Source organism: Catharus ustulatus, chromosome 2 (genome assembly GCF_009819885.2).
Source record: "Catharus ustulatus isolate bCatUst1 chromosome 2, bCatUst1.pri.v2, whole genome shotgun sequence".
Lineage (NCBI taxonomy): Eukaryota > Metazoa > Chordata > Aves > Passeriformes > Turdidae > Catharus > Catharus ustulatus.
In genome coordinates this window covers 114,147,646-114,165,202 of record NC_046222.1, presented here as the reverse complement: position 1 = coordinate 114,165,202, position 17,557 = coordinate 114,147,646, and the positions used below count along the sequence as shown (strand labels likewise).

The following is a 17,557-nucleotide window of genomic DNA, read 5'->3' as shown; positions in this document are numbered from 1 at the left end:
TGAACATGACTATTTTACTAAACTTGAAAAGAGAATGAAAATTTGCAGATAAACCCTAAGAAAGATAATAATAAGCAAGAATTTGATGGTAAAATAAATAAAAATATCAATGCTTCCCTCACAAGTTATTTTTAAAGCAGTTCATTGAATAAAACTTCATTATTTTTACAATAAGAGAGAATAAATTCTGATTTCCCTCTATTGTTAACAAGAAGAACTAAACAATTTTCATGGCTCAGTATTTTTATAATTCTTACCAAATTTCCCTGGCCAGTAAAGGATCTCATGGTGTAACCTGTATCTGCTACTGTGTCAATCTAAATTTTTCTTTCTCCAAAGCTGATATTCTTTAGCATCTAAGAACACAGAATACTAAGATAGAGCTAGTCCAATTATTGTGACTTCCCTTATTTTCTTGCACAAATTCCTCATTTTGCTTTTCTGACAAATTTACTTTTTCCCTGTCAGTTCTCTTCAGTTTGTTATTATCTCTTTTTTATTATGCACTGGAAATAAGAGAGGATCTACAGTTTTGGTGGATCAGGAGCAGCTATTTCCTCCTGTGTTCTGTCCAGTCTCAAAATCAAATGTTCTAAATCACATCCAATCTCAAAGAATTCTTCTGCCTGCACCTTTTCGCAGTCCAGCTGGATGATTAACTGTCCTTTATCAGTATATGACCACCATAGCCAAATTCTTTTCATATACTGTATCTGCAGGTCATGTCTTTACAGCTAATAATTTCATCTATCTTCAATACCTCCAGGAAATTTCCTTTTCAGGATAGACAGCTGCAATGGATAGATAGTGATTTCTCTGTGTGGGGAAAAATTGCTATATTTCATCTCCTCTAAAAGTACAGAAGAAGCTCACAAATTTCTGATAGCCAGCGGAAAAACCATGCTTTGGATAAAATATTTCACTCTGCAGCCTGGTAAGGTTTGCAATTTCAGGTGCTTTGCATGGCTTAAATTTTAGGATCTTCTTAGTTCTATTTCTTTGTGGAGGATTTCCTTGCTCTTTTCTTTCTTTCCCTTTTCTAGTACTAGGAATAAGACACATTGTAGGGAACAGAATGATACAAAAACCACCAAATTTTGAAAGACATTTTGTCAGCATATTTTACAAACTACACATAGGCTGCACTCATAGGTTTACAACCTAGTTATGAACTCTAAAATGCACTTTTAGAAGAAAGAGGTCCTTCATATACTGGTCTTTCCTGTGTAAGGATTGTTCCCTCTACATAATATTTCAAAAATTTTCCACATACGTCTTGATTTAGAGTTGTATCAATTTTCTAGACTCTTATTAAAATCAGATGTCTTTTGTTTGCATACTTTATTCTAAAAAGCTGAATATGTCTCACAATATTCTTTTCCACATTAAGATAGCTTCTATCATGGGCTTGGGATCAAATTTTATTCTCATACATTTAAAAGTTAATGTAATAGGGGAAAGGATTATTTTATTTAGCCATTAAAATGGCATTTTTAGAGGTAGGTACATAAATCTGTTTGTCTGGTACTTACAGAATAATTTTAGTGATAACCTCATTTTACACTACTTTGACTTAGGCCACTAATTGAATAGTCTTTAAATTGAATTATTTCATGGGGTTATTTTGTGCCATTTTTCATAAATCCCTAAGACAGGAAGGTTTATTTAAGTTCTGTAATTCAGATGTTCACAGAGTATTTTATTTCTATATAGAGATAACTAAAATATTCAAAAAGTTATCAAACCTTTTCACCTGTTATGTAAAAAAAGAACAACAGTAAGAGCTTGCCTTTCCTTGAATTTTATCCAAATTGATTAAAGTCTTTATTGAGGAAGTTTAAATATTGGCAACTGCATTTTTCCCCCAGTGGACTAGGTTCCAACTCAAGATGGCCACAGAACTGTTTACAGCATATCTTGGATGTATTCTAATAATATTTTATAAATATCTAAAGTGACTCCCAAGAATGCTGTTGACTGTACTATCTGACCTGCCATCAAGATCTGATGCTTACTGTGGTGTAGCTGAACTTTGATGTACTTTAATTAAGTCTCCTCTGACCATTCTTCTTTCCAGTGGTTTAGCTTGTTATCCTGCTCCATGAATGGGAATATGCAGAGCTGAGCCAAAGGAAAAAAATGAGGTCACTTTTTATAGAATTAGAATTCTATCTACTTTTTACCTACTGCCTTTTTAATTTATTTTTTTTAATATGAAAAAATAAGGCAGTAAGAACCTCACCTCTTATTTATAGCTTTTTCCTTAATGTGTGGGAATAGTAACTTTAAAGATCGGTGTGAATGTTTGCTGGAATTTCACATTTACAGCTGTTAATAAAGAAGGATATTTGTTTTTTGTAGGTGACTCCTTCCAAGGGGAATTGAGGGCCCTGTATACAAACTGGATCCATCCCACAGAGAAGTCTTTTGTCTCCCTGGGGTCCAGATAAGAGATATTAAGAAATATGTTTAAGAGACTCCCTGGACTCTGATTATTACCCACTTCTGGTTGTCCAAGTCATCAGTGACAAGAAGTTCTAGAGTAATCAAAAAGGACTTCAGGGCCCTGGGATGCCTGATTGAAGGGACAGGAGAAAATGTAGTATTCTTCAATCCCTTTGGGATACTGAAAGGTCCAGGAGAACTCACCATATCACTATATGGCTTAGAGACTGTTGTCATTGTGGAAATGTTGGCCTTTTTGATCAAGGGGTAGTTTATACAGCACCAGCCCTATTGGAGAGAGATGGAATTTAGTTGTGTAAAAGGGGGAAATGTTTGTAGTTTGCAGACCAGACTGAGTTGGGCAGGAGTGTTGATGTGCTGGAGGACAGGAAGGCTCTGCAGAGGGATCTGGACAGGCTGGAGCGAGGGGCTGAGGCCAGAATCTCAACAAGGCCAAGTTCCAGTTCCTGCACTGGGGTCACAACAACTCCAGGCAGAACTGCAGGCTGGGGGAAGAGTGACTGGAAATATGTCTGGGGGAAAAAGGAGCTGGGGGTGCTGATCAACAGCAGCTGAACATGAGCCAGGTGTGCCCAGGGGGCCAGGAAGGCCAATGGCACCTGGCCTGGATCAGCAATGGTGTGGCAGCAGGACCAGGACAGGGATTGTCCCCCTGTGCTCGGCACTGGTGAGGCCACACCTCAAATCCTGTGTCCAGTTTTGGGCACCTCACTACAGGAGAGGCATTGAGGGGTTGGAGCAAGTCCAGAGAAGGGCAGTGGAGCTGGGGAAGGGTCTGGAGCACAAGTGTGATGAGGAGCAGCTGGGGGAGCTGCAGTGGTTTAGCCTGGAGCAAAGGAGGCTCAGGGAAGATCTTATCAGTCTCTCAAACTACCTGAAAGGAGGGTGTAGACATGTAAGGGTTTATCTCTTCTCCCAGGTGGCCAGTGAGAGGACAAGAGGAAATGGTCTCAAGTTGAGCCAGGGGAGGTTCAGGTTGGACATCAGGAAGAAATTTTGCACTGAAAGGTTGGTCAGGGATGAATATGCTGCCTGGGGAAGCAGTGGAGTCACCATTCCTGGAAGTGTTTGAGATGTTCAAGCTCCAAGCACTTCGTGCTGTGGTTTAGCTGATATGGTGATGTTTGCTCAAAGTGTTGCCTGGAATCAGAAGAAAAGTTTCTCCAAACAATGTTAAAGAGCAGTTCTTTAATGAAAGCTTTCAGGTGCACAAATGCAGCTATGCACATGAGCAATATAGGATTTCTACAATTTTTAAAAGGTTAATTAATTAGTCTATCTAGCAGGTTCACCCAATAGGAGAACAGCTGCCCTTGTGACTCACGCTTGGGCACCTTGGGTTGTCTCCAGGGGGTTCTTGTTTTGTCTCTCATGTGCTGGCGCAAAACAAGATGTTCTTGTTAGAAATACTTTTCTTGAAAATAAGACTGAACAGAATTTCAAGAGTGTGGCATAATGTGTTAGAAAGAGTTAACTATTGTTCTAAAGTATGAAAAAGGGTAAGAAAGTTCTAGAAACTATAAAACTATAGATTAAAAATCTGCAAAGCTACAAATAAATGAAAAAGCTAAAAACCTTTAGGCATCAAAAGATTGGACTTGATAGTGGAGGTATTTTCCAACATTAAATGATTCTATGTGCATGAATAAGAAGATCCACCTCTCAGAATTCTCATTACAAGTTATTCTCTTCTGTATCTAAATTACAAGAAAAACATATTTAAATGTAGTTTTCCATGATCAAGTTAAATGTATATGGAGATTTACATCTGGTTATTTCATAAAAGTTTGTTTGAAATTAAAAGCATCCAAATAGTTATAGATTTTAGATTTATTATATTTGCTTGTTACACATCGCTGCATTGTCTTGATCAGTAAAGGGAAATTGCTCAGTACTTCTCTTTTCCTGGGAATAAATTCTCTTCTTTAATTTTCATTTAATGTACTGTCTTGCTAAAAAGAGGTCATGAAACAACTTGAAACACAAGAGGTTTTGAAACAACTCACCTTATTAATTTCAAAGTTATATTTTTTTTTAAAATTTGAAGGTTGTAATTAAGATTCCATTTTGCATTTTATTTCACTGTGAAGACACAGGTTTAATTACTCTGAGCTTCTCCTACTATCCCTGCAGAGTATGTCCAAAGGATGTAAGCTAATGGGAAATTCATTCCAGAAATATTACCAGTGTTACCAGAGAAGGTGAATCAGTGCTTGTGATTCCTAATATAGACCAATACTCAGTCAAAAAAGCTGCTGATACTTTTATAAGTGGTTGTCTGGGCCTCCTAATATATGTGCAGTGTCTGTCAAACAGCCTGTCTGTGTCTGCTACAATAGTTTCCATCTCTTGAAATAACATATGCCAAGCCATCAAACTTTATCTCCCATTGGCATACACACCAGAGGTTTAGTCAATATATTGGTTTCAGCTAGGGAACATGAATTTTCTGAGTTCTGAGCTATATCAATAGACTTTCATAGTCCAGATGGGGCTGTAGACAAGTCCTTGCCACTTTTTCAGCCTGTAACTTTGTTCAGCAGGTTGAATTGGCATGTTGTTGGAAATGCAGAAGCCACTGTGGCTTATTTAGCATCAGGCTTTCATTACTTTGGAGGCACTACTTTAACACCACTGTAAATTCAGAGATTGTGCGTCATGGAAAAAAGGTAGCCTCTGATTCCTGTTTATACATGTTTGAGAAACAGCAGTTTCCAGTGATGATGTATTTTAATTTGCCATATGTGTGAAAAGTTTAATTAGCATATTCATCACCCAGAGCAGAAGCAGCATTACAATTGCTTTCCCAGGCAGTTCATAAATTGTGCAATTCCAGCAGTCAGCTCTGTCTCCCAGAGACAGCTCTGCATCCTCCCACAGCAAGCAAAGTGAGTGTGAATGAGGACTTGATCAGGACTTTAAAATAAATATGACTTTGGTATTCTTCAACAACTGATGGAAATGAGCATCTACAATTCCTATTAGCTTTAGCAGTAGCCTGTCCTGTGTGATGAGGATGAGAGGTCAGGCTCTGCTCTGGGAATATGCTCTTCTCCTGGATCCTGCACAGCCTAGATAATAACTGTGGACTTTTTTGTGTGCAAACCATCAGGGGCTATATTGTGGTCATTGCCATTTTCTTCTCTTAGGGAATTAAATGATGGAGCAGAATCCTGTAGATACTCTCTTGCCTGTCAACTCTATTAATAGGGTGTCACCTAGCAAACGGATTTGAAAATGCTGGAAACTTGTTCACTGGGCAGGATTCATCAAGGGGCTACCCCATCAAGCAAAGAAATGAACAAAGAGCTCCCTCAAAGTTATTGCAGCAATTTCATGTCAGATGTGCACTTACAGTAATTTCACAATTATAAACCACACCATTTTGACTAAAATTTTGGTCCGAACCCAAAGTGCAGCTTATAATCAGGTGCAATTTATATATGGAAAAGAACGAAAAGTTGGTGTTTTAGTTTGGAGGACAGGTGTCTGCTGAGAAAGGCAGGAGCTTCTCTTTGAAATGGAGAATGTAAACTCCCTTCCTCTAAATTATTATAATTTTGAAATCAAGGGGCTCTCAGGCAAAGATATGGGAATTAGGAATAACAGTTCTTTTCTAGGGAAATTAAAATAGAAATACAGTACTACAAAGAAATAAACTCCAAACCCTGACAAAGTCAGAGTACAACCTGACACCCTGTCAGGCAGGGTGTTGGTAGCAGTCCCATTAAATGGTGGCTGCATCCTCCTGCAGTGACAGATGTGATTCAGTTGGAGCAGTGCTCCTGTACAAGGTGCAGTTTCCCTCCGGAGGTCCAGAGGTGATGTGGAGAAATCCGGTTTTCCTCTGGAGTCCAGTGGAGAAAGGGGCTCCCTTAGTGTCCCAAAACCTCTGTTTTTATCTTGGTAAGAAATGTTGGGCTCTTCCCCCTGGCTGGAGCAACTCCCAATGGGATGCAGTAATTTTATCAGTCCCACAGTGGGACTCAATGGCCATGAGCAGAAAATTACTGGCTGGAGGAAGGATGGGTTGTGAAAAGATAAAGAACAATGCCCTGCCTGGTTTCAATGGATGGCCCATTAGCAGAATATCTCCCATGGAGATAAGGATCACTGCCCCACCCTCAACAGATGGTGATAGAATAGATACCTTTTATCACACTCTGTATTGTAACCCAAGACAGTTGCTGACCCCCGGAAGTGCAGCTTATAATTGTGAAATATTTAAAATAATGTTGTTCTGTTTTTAATTGATATTGGAATTACTGAGCAACAATCAAAGTATTCGCTGCTCTGACCTGTTAATTTCAGCACTGTCCAAATGAATGCCAAATTATTGAGAACCACTTTTCCCCCTGTACTCTTACCTCTATTCTTATTGACATACACATCTCAAAGGAAGCATCATGCTGCATTGGATAGATTTGCGCAATGCATTTTGATTTCGGTAAAGGCCACTGAATTTCAAAGATCAGACTACATAAGGTAATTCCTGTAACTACAGAAAATTGTAGAGCAGAAGTGATTTAACAATTCAAAACATTACACCTTCCACACTGGTTACAGCCTGAAAGAAAATGGTGTCTGTGCTCCTAGACCAGTCTATGGTGGGAAACAAAGTCCAGTGAGGGGGAAGGATCTGAAATCCACTTCAAAGGCACATTCATGCTGCATATTAAACCCTCAGCATAGACACATCCACAGTGCTCTTGGTATTCTTGGACTCCATAGGGAGTTGTAATGTGATTTTCCTGCTACAGAATTTGTTATGATAACTGATGCTGTCATAAAAAGCTGAGTATTGGAGACATGTAGAATAACACAACAGAAAATATTGGCCATATACTGCAGATGGCTTTAGTTTAGGGAAAAAAAAAAAAAAAAGAAAACGAACAATGGAACAAGAACTAAATAACAATTATTAAAATGCCTAGCTTTCATTAAGATAGGAAGAAAATTACCTCTTCATTAACACTCCTTGATTATTTTTTGTCTTTATGTGCTGGGTAGGGAAGTAGAAAGTTAGCACAGTATTGAAACAGAAAGAAAATAAGATTTTAATGAGGGTTTTATCAAAAGGTTAATAAACTCTCACCCACCTCAATATCTCAGTTTTGCTGTGCATTGTTTTTCAGTGCTCATTCTCTATGAATCCTTACAGTTATATTTCATTAACATTGAAAAGCATAATAAAAAAAAATAAATTGAAACATGTTTCAAATATAATTGCAAGAAATCAGGTTTCATTCAATTCATTTGTTGTTACCAATAGTATACCAATAGTATTTGAAAAGAAAAATAAAAGATGGCATCGAATTTACTAAGCTTTTATTTGTAGTGGCTCTGCATAAAGTTTTGCAAGTAAAGTTTCAGGGAGCAGTGTAGACTTTATATGTTAAGTTTAAATGTAGGAGCAAAATGGCCCCTTTTTGAGACAAAATTTCATAGATTTCAGCAGGTTTATTGCAGTAAAAAGAACAGCAGATTTTCACCAATAAAAAGATTTGTTAGCTCAGATAGTGACATACCTGGCATACAATCTTGTCTGCTGACACGATTATGATAACTAAGAATGTGGACAGAAAATGAAGTTGGAGAGTCAGTGGGTAGTCAGCAATACTGATTAGGATAAGAAAATCAACCTATGCAGTGAAGAGAGAGGTGAAGAGAGAGGAATACAAAAAGACCCCAACTAATACATTTTGATAATTCAAGTATTACTTTGCTAATATTACTTAAAAAAAAAAAAAAAACTATGAATCTTGGAACTCCAGTTGTAGTTTAAATTTTCTTTTACAATTTTCAGTAGGCTTGGATTTTTGTTTGCTTTGATTGGTTGTTTGGTTTGGATTTTTGTCTTAATTGTAGAGCTTTGCCCACTATTTGTTTGGTCGGTACCTGACAGAATGAAGTTGCTGTATTTTGGGAGATGTTATACGAAATTTCCTTATGTTAGCAGGTGGATTGCACCTTTCCAGATTAAAAAAGAAATTGCTAGAGAATATGCTATTATTAATTCAGCAGGGTTTTGTTGCTAATGGTAGGTACCTCCCTGTACCTTTAGGAACTGTCACTAGTACTGTGTTTTTCTTTTTAATTTATTTCTGTAAGTGTTTTTACTAGCTATGTTGTAGTTTACTCACGATTGCAGTATTCTTTTAAAGTTTTTTATCCTTCTAAACTCAGTATCATTGTCGCATCTCATTAGAAAGTTTTAATGCCATGTACTGTATGAGCAAAATGTTAACCAGTGTAGTTTTCATCGGCTGCTAGTGTAAAACAGACAAAACAACAGAGACTTTTGAATTAGATTTCTCATGCCTGTCTTTCTTACTATGAATTTGTGCTAGCTTTTTTTCATTTTATTGAAACCTTCAAGATGAAGTGACCTACCACTGTTTATTTTGGTAGCATCACTCTTTTCCATCCCCCTTTGCTTTTGATTTTTCTGGTGTTCCTCTTTGTCCTTAGCTGCCATTATCCTTTTGTTTACCCCCACACCAATTCTGAGCAGAAACTTGCCTACTGGTGTTTTAGAGATTTCCATGGAATTTTAGGACTATTCAGTCTTACTGCTTATGCTATGGTTAATCTAGACTGCTTGTGTTTTTGTTTTTCAGGAAACTGAAGCAGCAGTGCAGGCTAAACAGCCGGATGTGGAAGAGGTTTTGTCTAAAGGGTGTCATTTATATAAGGAAAAACCAGCTACTCATCCAGTAAAGGTAATGAAGCAACCTTTAGCAATATCCATTACTGTGTAATAGGTTATGCTTCCCCTGTTGTACACTTGTCCTTGATGTTCTCTGTTTAAAATCAATAAAATAACCTGGCAAATGACATTTGTTCTGTTCTGTGGTGGGATTGCCAGGGAAAATGTAATGTTCCCAGCTAAAAAACTTTTACATATTGTGACTGGAATATTGGTTTTGACATTAAGGATGTTTTACTCATTCAAGAGTAATTCACACCGAAAGCAAATGTAATTTTTAAAGATGAGCAAATTTTCCAGAAAAAGTAAGAGTTAAGTTATAATCAGAGTACTTTACTTTCTTTTATTTTTTTTTTTTCATTTTGAAGAAAAGAACTCATAGCAACGTAGAACTTTCTCACTCAATTTCTCTGCCAAATTTAATCTAGAATGACTGACTTGATTCTGTTTTGGAGCAGAGAACACATTGTTTGGAAGACTATGCGTCCCAGCACTTATCTTTTAGAAAAATGTACTGTAGAATCCTTTTCCTCAGCTTACAAATCACTTAGAAGGGGATATTTTATACACTTTTCCTAAATACCATGAGGATCTTCATTGAGACTAGAGTGTCATTTTCTATCCTGCGGAGTCTTGAAGTCCTCAGCAAGCATCCTGCCATGTCTGGTTGAGCTGCTTTTCAAGCAGGTGACCAAACTGGTGAGGTCGATACCACACAACCAGAGCTTTCTAGTTTCTAGTGTTATAACTGTTAAATAAGTTTCTGTAAACATGATGATTAAGAGTTCCCAGAAACAGTAATAGTGGCTTATTAATTACTCTAAGTGTATATTACAATTACACTGAACTGAGATAGCAAACTTTGTATTTCGAGCTTTTAAAAATGTACAACGCTCCAAAACCACAATTGGCAGAAAAAGAGTTTCTTCACCAAGATAAGATATTGTAGGTGATCTCTGCAGTGAACTTCTTGTTCTTCTGTCTCTATTTAGTCAGTATAGTTGGAGTATTATTTTCCTGCTTTTACAAAATTCCTCAAATTACTCATAAATTGCACCTGCAGATCTCCGTTCACAGGAAGACATGAATAAACTGATATCCACTTTAAAAATATTAATATTTCTATACTAATATATATTTATATATTGTATATTGATACATATTTAAGAACTATTTGGTTTCTTGTCTTCTTTCCTGAACACAAATGCTTAAGAGTTATTATCCCCTTTAGTATATATGCATTTTTAATGGTCAATTCTCCTAAACATGATAAAATGCTAGAAGAGGTAAACTCAAGGTGTCTTGAGTGGGCAGAAACAAGACTCTGTTGGGTGTTTTCCTTGGCTAATAAAGCCCTATTTTTGCTGGGAGCTGAAATGTCATCTACACACTGAATGCATGATGGAACAAGAATCATTCCCCAATAGCTGCATTTACTCATATTGTCAAGAGAAGGAGTTAGTACTTGTTTTATGTAAGAATGACAAAGTATAAATGATGTTGAAATTATTCTGTTTAGCCAAAAATTCTGACATCAAATAGACACTATATATTTTTAGTGTTCACATCAAAGACTGAAACTCACCATTTTTTACCAGATTTATTAGAAAAAAAGATTGCAAAGTTCCTTGAGTTTTAATTTTGACAATAAGATGTATCTGTGAGGAAATGAGTTACTTGTGGAGTAGTGCATATTTAATTTTTAGTTCCCACATTCTACTTGTTTACATTCTGTAGTTCATTTAATTGTGCAACCTGTGAAGTTAATTTCTGGTTCAATGTCTGTCTAATGCAATAAGTCATAAAGCAGTAGTTGTATGCTGCCAGGACTAATGAATTGTTTTCTTGATGCTGTAGGTAGTTCTCCTTAAGTCATCATTCTTCCTGACTTACTTTCATCTCAGTCTGCTATTTATACATTTCAACATGGACTTTTTTATTAAAATCAAAATAATTTTCTACACAAAGGGTATTTTGTGGAAGCAAAAATAATTTCTACTCAGATTAAGATGATTTTGGAAAGATATTACCAAGTTTGCAAAGCTAAGAACTCAAAATTTTAGAAATTTCTTTAATTGGAGCTGCTCTGGTATCCTTGATTTAGGCTGAACCCTGCTTAATTCATTCCAGATACGGACATCACTTACAGTGCAAGAAGCAATTCAATACTTAGATTCATAATTCTTGTTTAGTGTGTGGCATAGAAGAAAAAAGATAAAATTCCATGCCCTCTTTAAAGGCATTAATTACTTGTCTAGCATTGCTTGACAAATTTGTAGATTATTTAGTTCTTTGTGGCATTTTTGCTTTTTTCCTCCATTATTTCCTTAATTCACCACAAGTGTTCCCAGTATTTTCAATAAATGAAGTAGAAGTTCTATTGACTTATTCTCACCACAAGCCTTTCCTGCGCTCAAAAGCGGTATGTGCCAGAAAATTAGAGATATCCCTGCAATTTACGTGCACTTTATCTGAAATAATGTTCATAGTTAAAATTATTATGGCATTTCCTAATGTTTAGCTGCTTATCTTTGCAACCTTTATAATATATTCTCATTATAGTATTTTGAATGTAAATTAAATCCCATGGATTTATATTGACACGTACTTAATCTTATCTCATAGTTATGTCACTGAAATAAGTATATTTTCACACCTTCACTAAGCATACTAAAATAGAATTTTGCAATGCAAGTCTGTAAAAACATTTTTGTTGGCAAATGAAATCCTTGTATATGCTGATTCAAGAGTCAAGAATGGGATGAGATGTGTGATCCTTTAAGCACTAGCACTTTAATAATCAGACCTATTCACTTTTATAAAATGGATTTCATGCTTTTGAAATGCATTTATGTAGAGCTTTTGAAGGTAAGGGAAAGAGAGGTTACTGCTGGTGTCAGTGGCAATAGAAAGAATGTAAGCCCCAATCTCATGATTAACAGCACTTAATCAGAACAGTTTATTCAGGACAGGATTTCTGTGCCAGTGGAAGAGCTGTGGTTCCCTTGCCACAGTACTCAATTTGTCTTTTCCTCTGGTGGGTGAGGAGTAAGTAGTGAGGAATTTTTTTTCATGGTCCTCAGTCTTGCATATAAAAGACTACATTTCTCTCTCTAAATATTCATATCTAATTTTAGTGCTGTCAGTAAGATTAGTCCACATAAGGATGTTAACGTTGCTTAAATTGCACCAGTGCTGACATTTAAAGAAAATCTATAAATTTAGTGCTAAGTGCAACACATTTGGATGTTCATGCTTGTCACCAGAGCTCTAGAGTTGCAATTACAGCAAAATTGTAGTGCTCAGAGAAGTTAACATTTTAATGCATGCATGTTAATTTATGCCAGATGCAAGATCAAACTGTAGTTTTGATAGAAAGTTGTAGAAGTGGTTGCTCTCTTACTAGTGGTGTAGCTGTTGCCCCAGACAACGACTCTAATGTGTGTGGTGGGCATATTTTATATTTGGTCATTGCTGGAAAGAAATCTCTGGCTCGTATATGTAAGAATGATTAAGTAGCTACTCATGACAAGGACCAATATTAGAATCATGGAATAGAGCCCAACTCCTGGTGCTGCATGGGACAGCCCCAGAATCACCCCACGTGCCTGAGAGTGTTGTCCAAATACTTCTTGAACTCTGCATTGGAGCTGTGACCACTTCCCTGGGGAGCCTGATCTAGTACCCAACCACCCTCTAGGTGAAAAATCTTTTCCTGGTATCTTCCCCACTACCTTAGAATTTGGGAGGGGGGTACATACGTGCTTCAGTTTAATGAGCATTGCTCTCCATCCCTCTCCTATTGACCTCTGTCATCTTAGACTCAAGCTAATTAAAGTACCTTTCTTAACAGGCATCCTGTCATGGCTGGATTGTGATTTTGACTACATGTCTAATTGTGGATTGGAATCATAGAATGCTAAAAGCTTTCCTGAGCTGCACTGGTACTCTGTGCTGCTTTTTGTAGCAGACAATCAGAGAGCAGCTTAAAAAGAAATGCTGTCTTCATTTTAAGAGTTTAGATGTGTCAGCATAGAATTAGCAATGCTTCATCCTTCTTTACAGTCCTTAAAGCGAGAAAAAAAGAGAGGTAGAAACAACATTTTCAAATCTAAATGCCTCTCAGGGTTATCTGAGGACAGAGGTTATTCACACTCCAGACTTTCATGCAGGTTTTGTTTAAAAGTACCAGTTAAGCCTTTATTGTACAGGACTCTGTGCTCACACACTGAAGTTTATGGCACCCTGAAGAGTCCTAAGATTTTTTTTCTTTTATTTTAATAGGTAGAATAATAAATTCTGTATTTGATATAAGATGTTCCAGAGGTTTTATTGAAAAAGCTTTTTGAAATACATACCTCACTTTCCATTTTAATTTAAAAAATTGTCATCTCATGTTCACAGTGTTTCAAAGCCAGACCTCTCAGGCTGGGGGGCTGTCCCTGGCAGGGTCAGGATTAGGTCTGTGAGGCGAATCAAACACAACCCTGGGTGGCTGGGCACAGCCAAGGAAGTGGTCCAGGAAGTCACTCTGTGGTCAGGGCCAGGCACCTGTGCTGGTTCTTAGTTGACTCTGAGCTTCAGCAGCCAAACTTTAAGGAGAAGAAGATGCTTTTAGGGCCCTAACACTCGGAAAGTCTTTTGTAGCACAGCTGGAAAGGATTTTACCTGTCACTACAATTTGTGAAAATTCATTGCTGTCTCTTTCTGGATTTTTTGTTTGGTTTTTTGTTTGGTTTTTTTTTTTTTTATTTCTTTGTGTTAATTCAAGTGATCCACCAGATTAAAAAAAACCCACTTATTTAATTTTGCATATATTTACATTACATTTACATTTGTTCACATTACAAATCCACGTTGAATGGGGTCCTGAGCAAACTCATCTTTTGGGTGGCATCCCTTTCCATGGTGAATTGGAAGTAGATGATCTTTAAGGTCCCTTCCTGCCAAACCATTCTGTGATTCTTTGATACATTAATTTATGTATTATAAATGTAAATTTTTGTTGTGCTCTATTCTAGAAAAAACTAGAAGACTTGGATGCTGACTGGAAGGCAATACACCACTTAATTCAACAGCTAAAGGAAAAGCCAGCATTAGCAGCATTTGGCCATCCATCTTCAGGTGTCTGTAAGTGCTTCAGTATATGTATTTGTTAAAATTAATTACAAATCACACAGTTAAAATGAAAATGACTGGAGACTGTCTAAATTAATTCTGCATCCTTAAAAGTGCTACTATGGCATTCAAGTTGTTTTTTTATCATTGCCTTTTTATTTTATCTTCTGTATCCCAGAAGACAAATTAAATTATGATTTGATGAAAAGGTTGCAGAATGCTTTTCAAATTATTACTGTTTCAAAGTCATTTATCTTTCATTCCATGAAGAGGTGAGATATTGACTTTCTGCATATACTAATGGAGGAAATACTACAAAGGGAGACAAATTATTTAAATTAAAAGATAATAATTTTATAGGTCAAGTATCTGTAGATTGGTCACAGAATGAAATTCTGAAATTATTATTACTGATGGGGCAATAAAGTGAGACTGTTACAAAACAAAGCTTGTCTATTCACAGAGAAAGTCATATGACAACATGGTAGGAGTAATTCTGATGTTAAACACCAAGTCTGTGATTTATATTTCTTCATGTCTTGCATCCATGAATATGCAACAAGACACCAGATCTCTATTTCCTTTAAATTATTTTGGCAGTGTTTATATTAGGTTATTTTCATATCTCTTTGTGTATTCTTGCTCCCTACGAGGATTATAAACTTTTTTTTTTTCCCTAGATAAATGGATTTTATTTCCCAGTGCATTCCTTTGAAATGTAGTGATTAAGCATGGGTGAAAAAGAAAGGCTTAATGGAAGCACTGTGCTCAATCTGAATTTATAAAGCCTCTAAGATTCTTTACTTGATTTCAACCATTTCAGTTGTTTGAATGAAGAATGCTGCCTATACAATTTGGAAAGCTGGTCATCATATGTGGGAGCCAAAAGAAATCTATCCTCCCACCCCCTGTCAGATTGCCTGTAACTCAGGCTGTGATACAGCTGCAGTAATCACTTGGAATTGGATTACATGTGGGTTTTTGGCCCCTCTTGTTTTTAACATGTTCTAGTGGGTAATGTAAAGAAAAGCTTAAATTTGAGAATTCTCTACTTTCTAATAATGGTCCTCTAGGACAGCAAAGCAGAAAACACATTTTTTAGAGAAGTACATAATTGCTCCATAGAGAGAGAATCCAGAAATTTCAGTACCAGAAGACAGTCCAGCTCCTGCCCAAATAGCATGTATGAGTTCAAGAAAAGGAGTTGTCTTGCTCGTGACAAGTTGAATCTTACTGAAAAGGAACTATTGTTTGGGTTTAGTCCCTTAGAACTGCTGTGGTTCCAGTGGTAATTATTTCAATTTTCTAAGAGCCAAATACCACTACTATATTTTTAAACAAATAATGCAACAGCATTCTTGCTTTGCATGATTTTGTTCCAAGCCATTCTATAGGAATTCATGTAATGTCATGGGGGGAATGAGGAAGATGTGTAATCATTTTTTTGCTGTGCTAAACTTGCTGTGTCAGTGTTCTGTGTGAGCAGGTTATGTCAGGTTCCAGAGGGAAAGAATGTTGGCAAGTTGTGTATTTGCTGTTACAAAAGAAATTATAATAACAAGAGTGAGAACACAGAGTAGTAATGCAATATATTTTTATGTTACCTCATCTCTAGCTGAAGAATTGCAAAATTACTCACCTTAATGCCAGATGTAGTCTCTGACTGCTAACATTTCTGAGAGTCAGCAGATGGAATTATACATGCAGAAAATGAAAACTCTGGTGCTCTATAAAGGATTAAGCAGGAAGTAAGATTGATTTCCCTTCTGTTGTCATGAGCACTTAAAATTTGAACCTGTGCTTATAACACTAATTCGTAATTTTTCTTTATTTGAGTCAGTTTACTGTGATCACCTCATTATAGGTGTATTGACACAGAACTGTAGAGTTCAAAAGGGACCCAAGGAGACATCTATTCCTTTTACTCAAAGCACAGTCAATTAGTTCAGGCTGCTCAGGGTCATGTCCAGTCAGGTTTTGAATATCTCCAAGGATGGAGACTCAACAACCTCTCTGGGCAAATTTCTCCGGTGTTGAGCAACTCTTACAGTAAAAAAAAGTTTCTTCTTCTATTCAAATATAATTTCTAGTCTTTCAGTCTTTGCATGGTGCTTCTCATCCTGTCTCTGGGCTTCACTGAACACAGTCTGGATCTGTTTTTGCTCCTCCAATCAGATATCAGAGCACATGGATATGATCCCCCTGAGCCTTTTTTTCTCCAGGCCAAGAGAGCAGGTTTCTACAAAGATAGGAAAAAACATCTGCTACTGAGGTGTTTTCATATTTCATTTAAAAGAATGGGAGAAGAGGAAGAAATTGACTGTCCTGGGTCTAGTCATTCTGTTGTATAAGTTCTGCAGTTATTTTAACCACTCATGTTAAAGATATTTTTTATGGCCTTATTTACTCTGTGCTGCTGACTCCTGGACCATAGGGACTCAAGCTGGCTGTGGGAGAGCTGGCTTTAACCAAGCCTCCCAAAAGCTAAACAACCTCATTAAAGGTAATTTGTAAAAAGGATACACAAAATTATTTTGGAAGGGTTTTGTGAAGCAATGTCAGTATCTTCTGTTGACAACTATTCAATTCCTGATCCTATAAGGACTTTAGGGATATCAGGATTGAATAATGTTGACATGTGTATTTGAGACCAGGGAATGAAGATGTAACTGGCTCAGCTCTACTGCCCTGTCAGATATCATTTGGTCTGGTCTGGTTACAGGATCTTAATAAATTCCATCTGGTGGCTGTTACAGAGGTAAAGCACCAGGTTATAATTATTTCTAGGTATGCATATTATAGTTTCTTCAGCAGAAGAGGCATTAAAAAATAGTTCTTATTATTCCACCAGTCCAGCGTGCCCTCAGGCATAAGGAACAAGAATTACTTCTCCAGCTCAAAAAATGTACTTAGCTGTACTTAGCTGAAGGGTATGCCTAAAACCTTAGCGAAGATTGACTTCCAAGATAAGATGAATCAGGAAGAAAATCACACTTGCTATCTGTACTTGACAGGATAACTGTGAAATGGTGTGAATGTCTCTATCCAAATACCTTGATGCATTGCTTAGCCAGCAGTTTGAAAACATTTTAAACAGAGAGAAATGCAGTTCTGGAATGTGCTTTTCTGGGAAGGGAGAGTTTTTAATAGCGTCATTAGCACTCATATGACTTCTTTTTCTTCTTTTGTACTGAAGTGCTATCATTGCATTTACTTAATACCTTAGGTAAAAGTAAATTGTTTTGTAAACCCCTCTGAATGCAT

General features: G+C 36.8%; 1 protein-coding gene across 9 annotated transcripts in view; it reads left to right on the top strand.

Annotated features, from left to right (window-relative positions):
- The window catches only part of DMD (dystrophin), a 1,072,200-nt gene that overhangs the window by 719,514 nt on the left and 335,129 nt on the right, over positions 1–17,557 (top strand). For all 9 annotated transcript variants that reach the window (XM_033051053.2, XM_033051056.2, XM_033051052.2 and 6 more), the window contains 2 exons: positions 9,087–9,188; positions 14,197–14,305. In XM_033051053.2, coding sequence (XP_032906944.1) covers positions 9,087–9,188; positions 14,197–14,305 — 211 coding nt within the window. The remainder of the gene's footprint in view (positions 1–9,086; positions 9,189–14,196; positions 14,306–17,557) is intronic.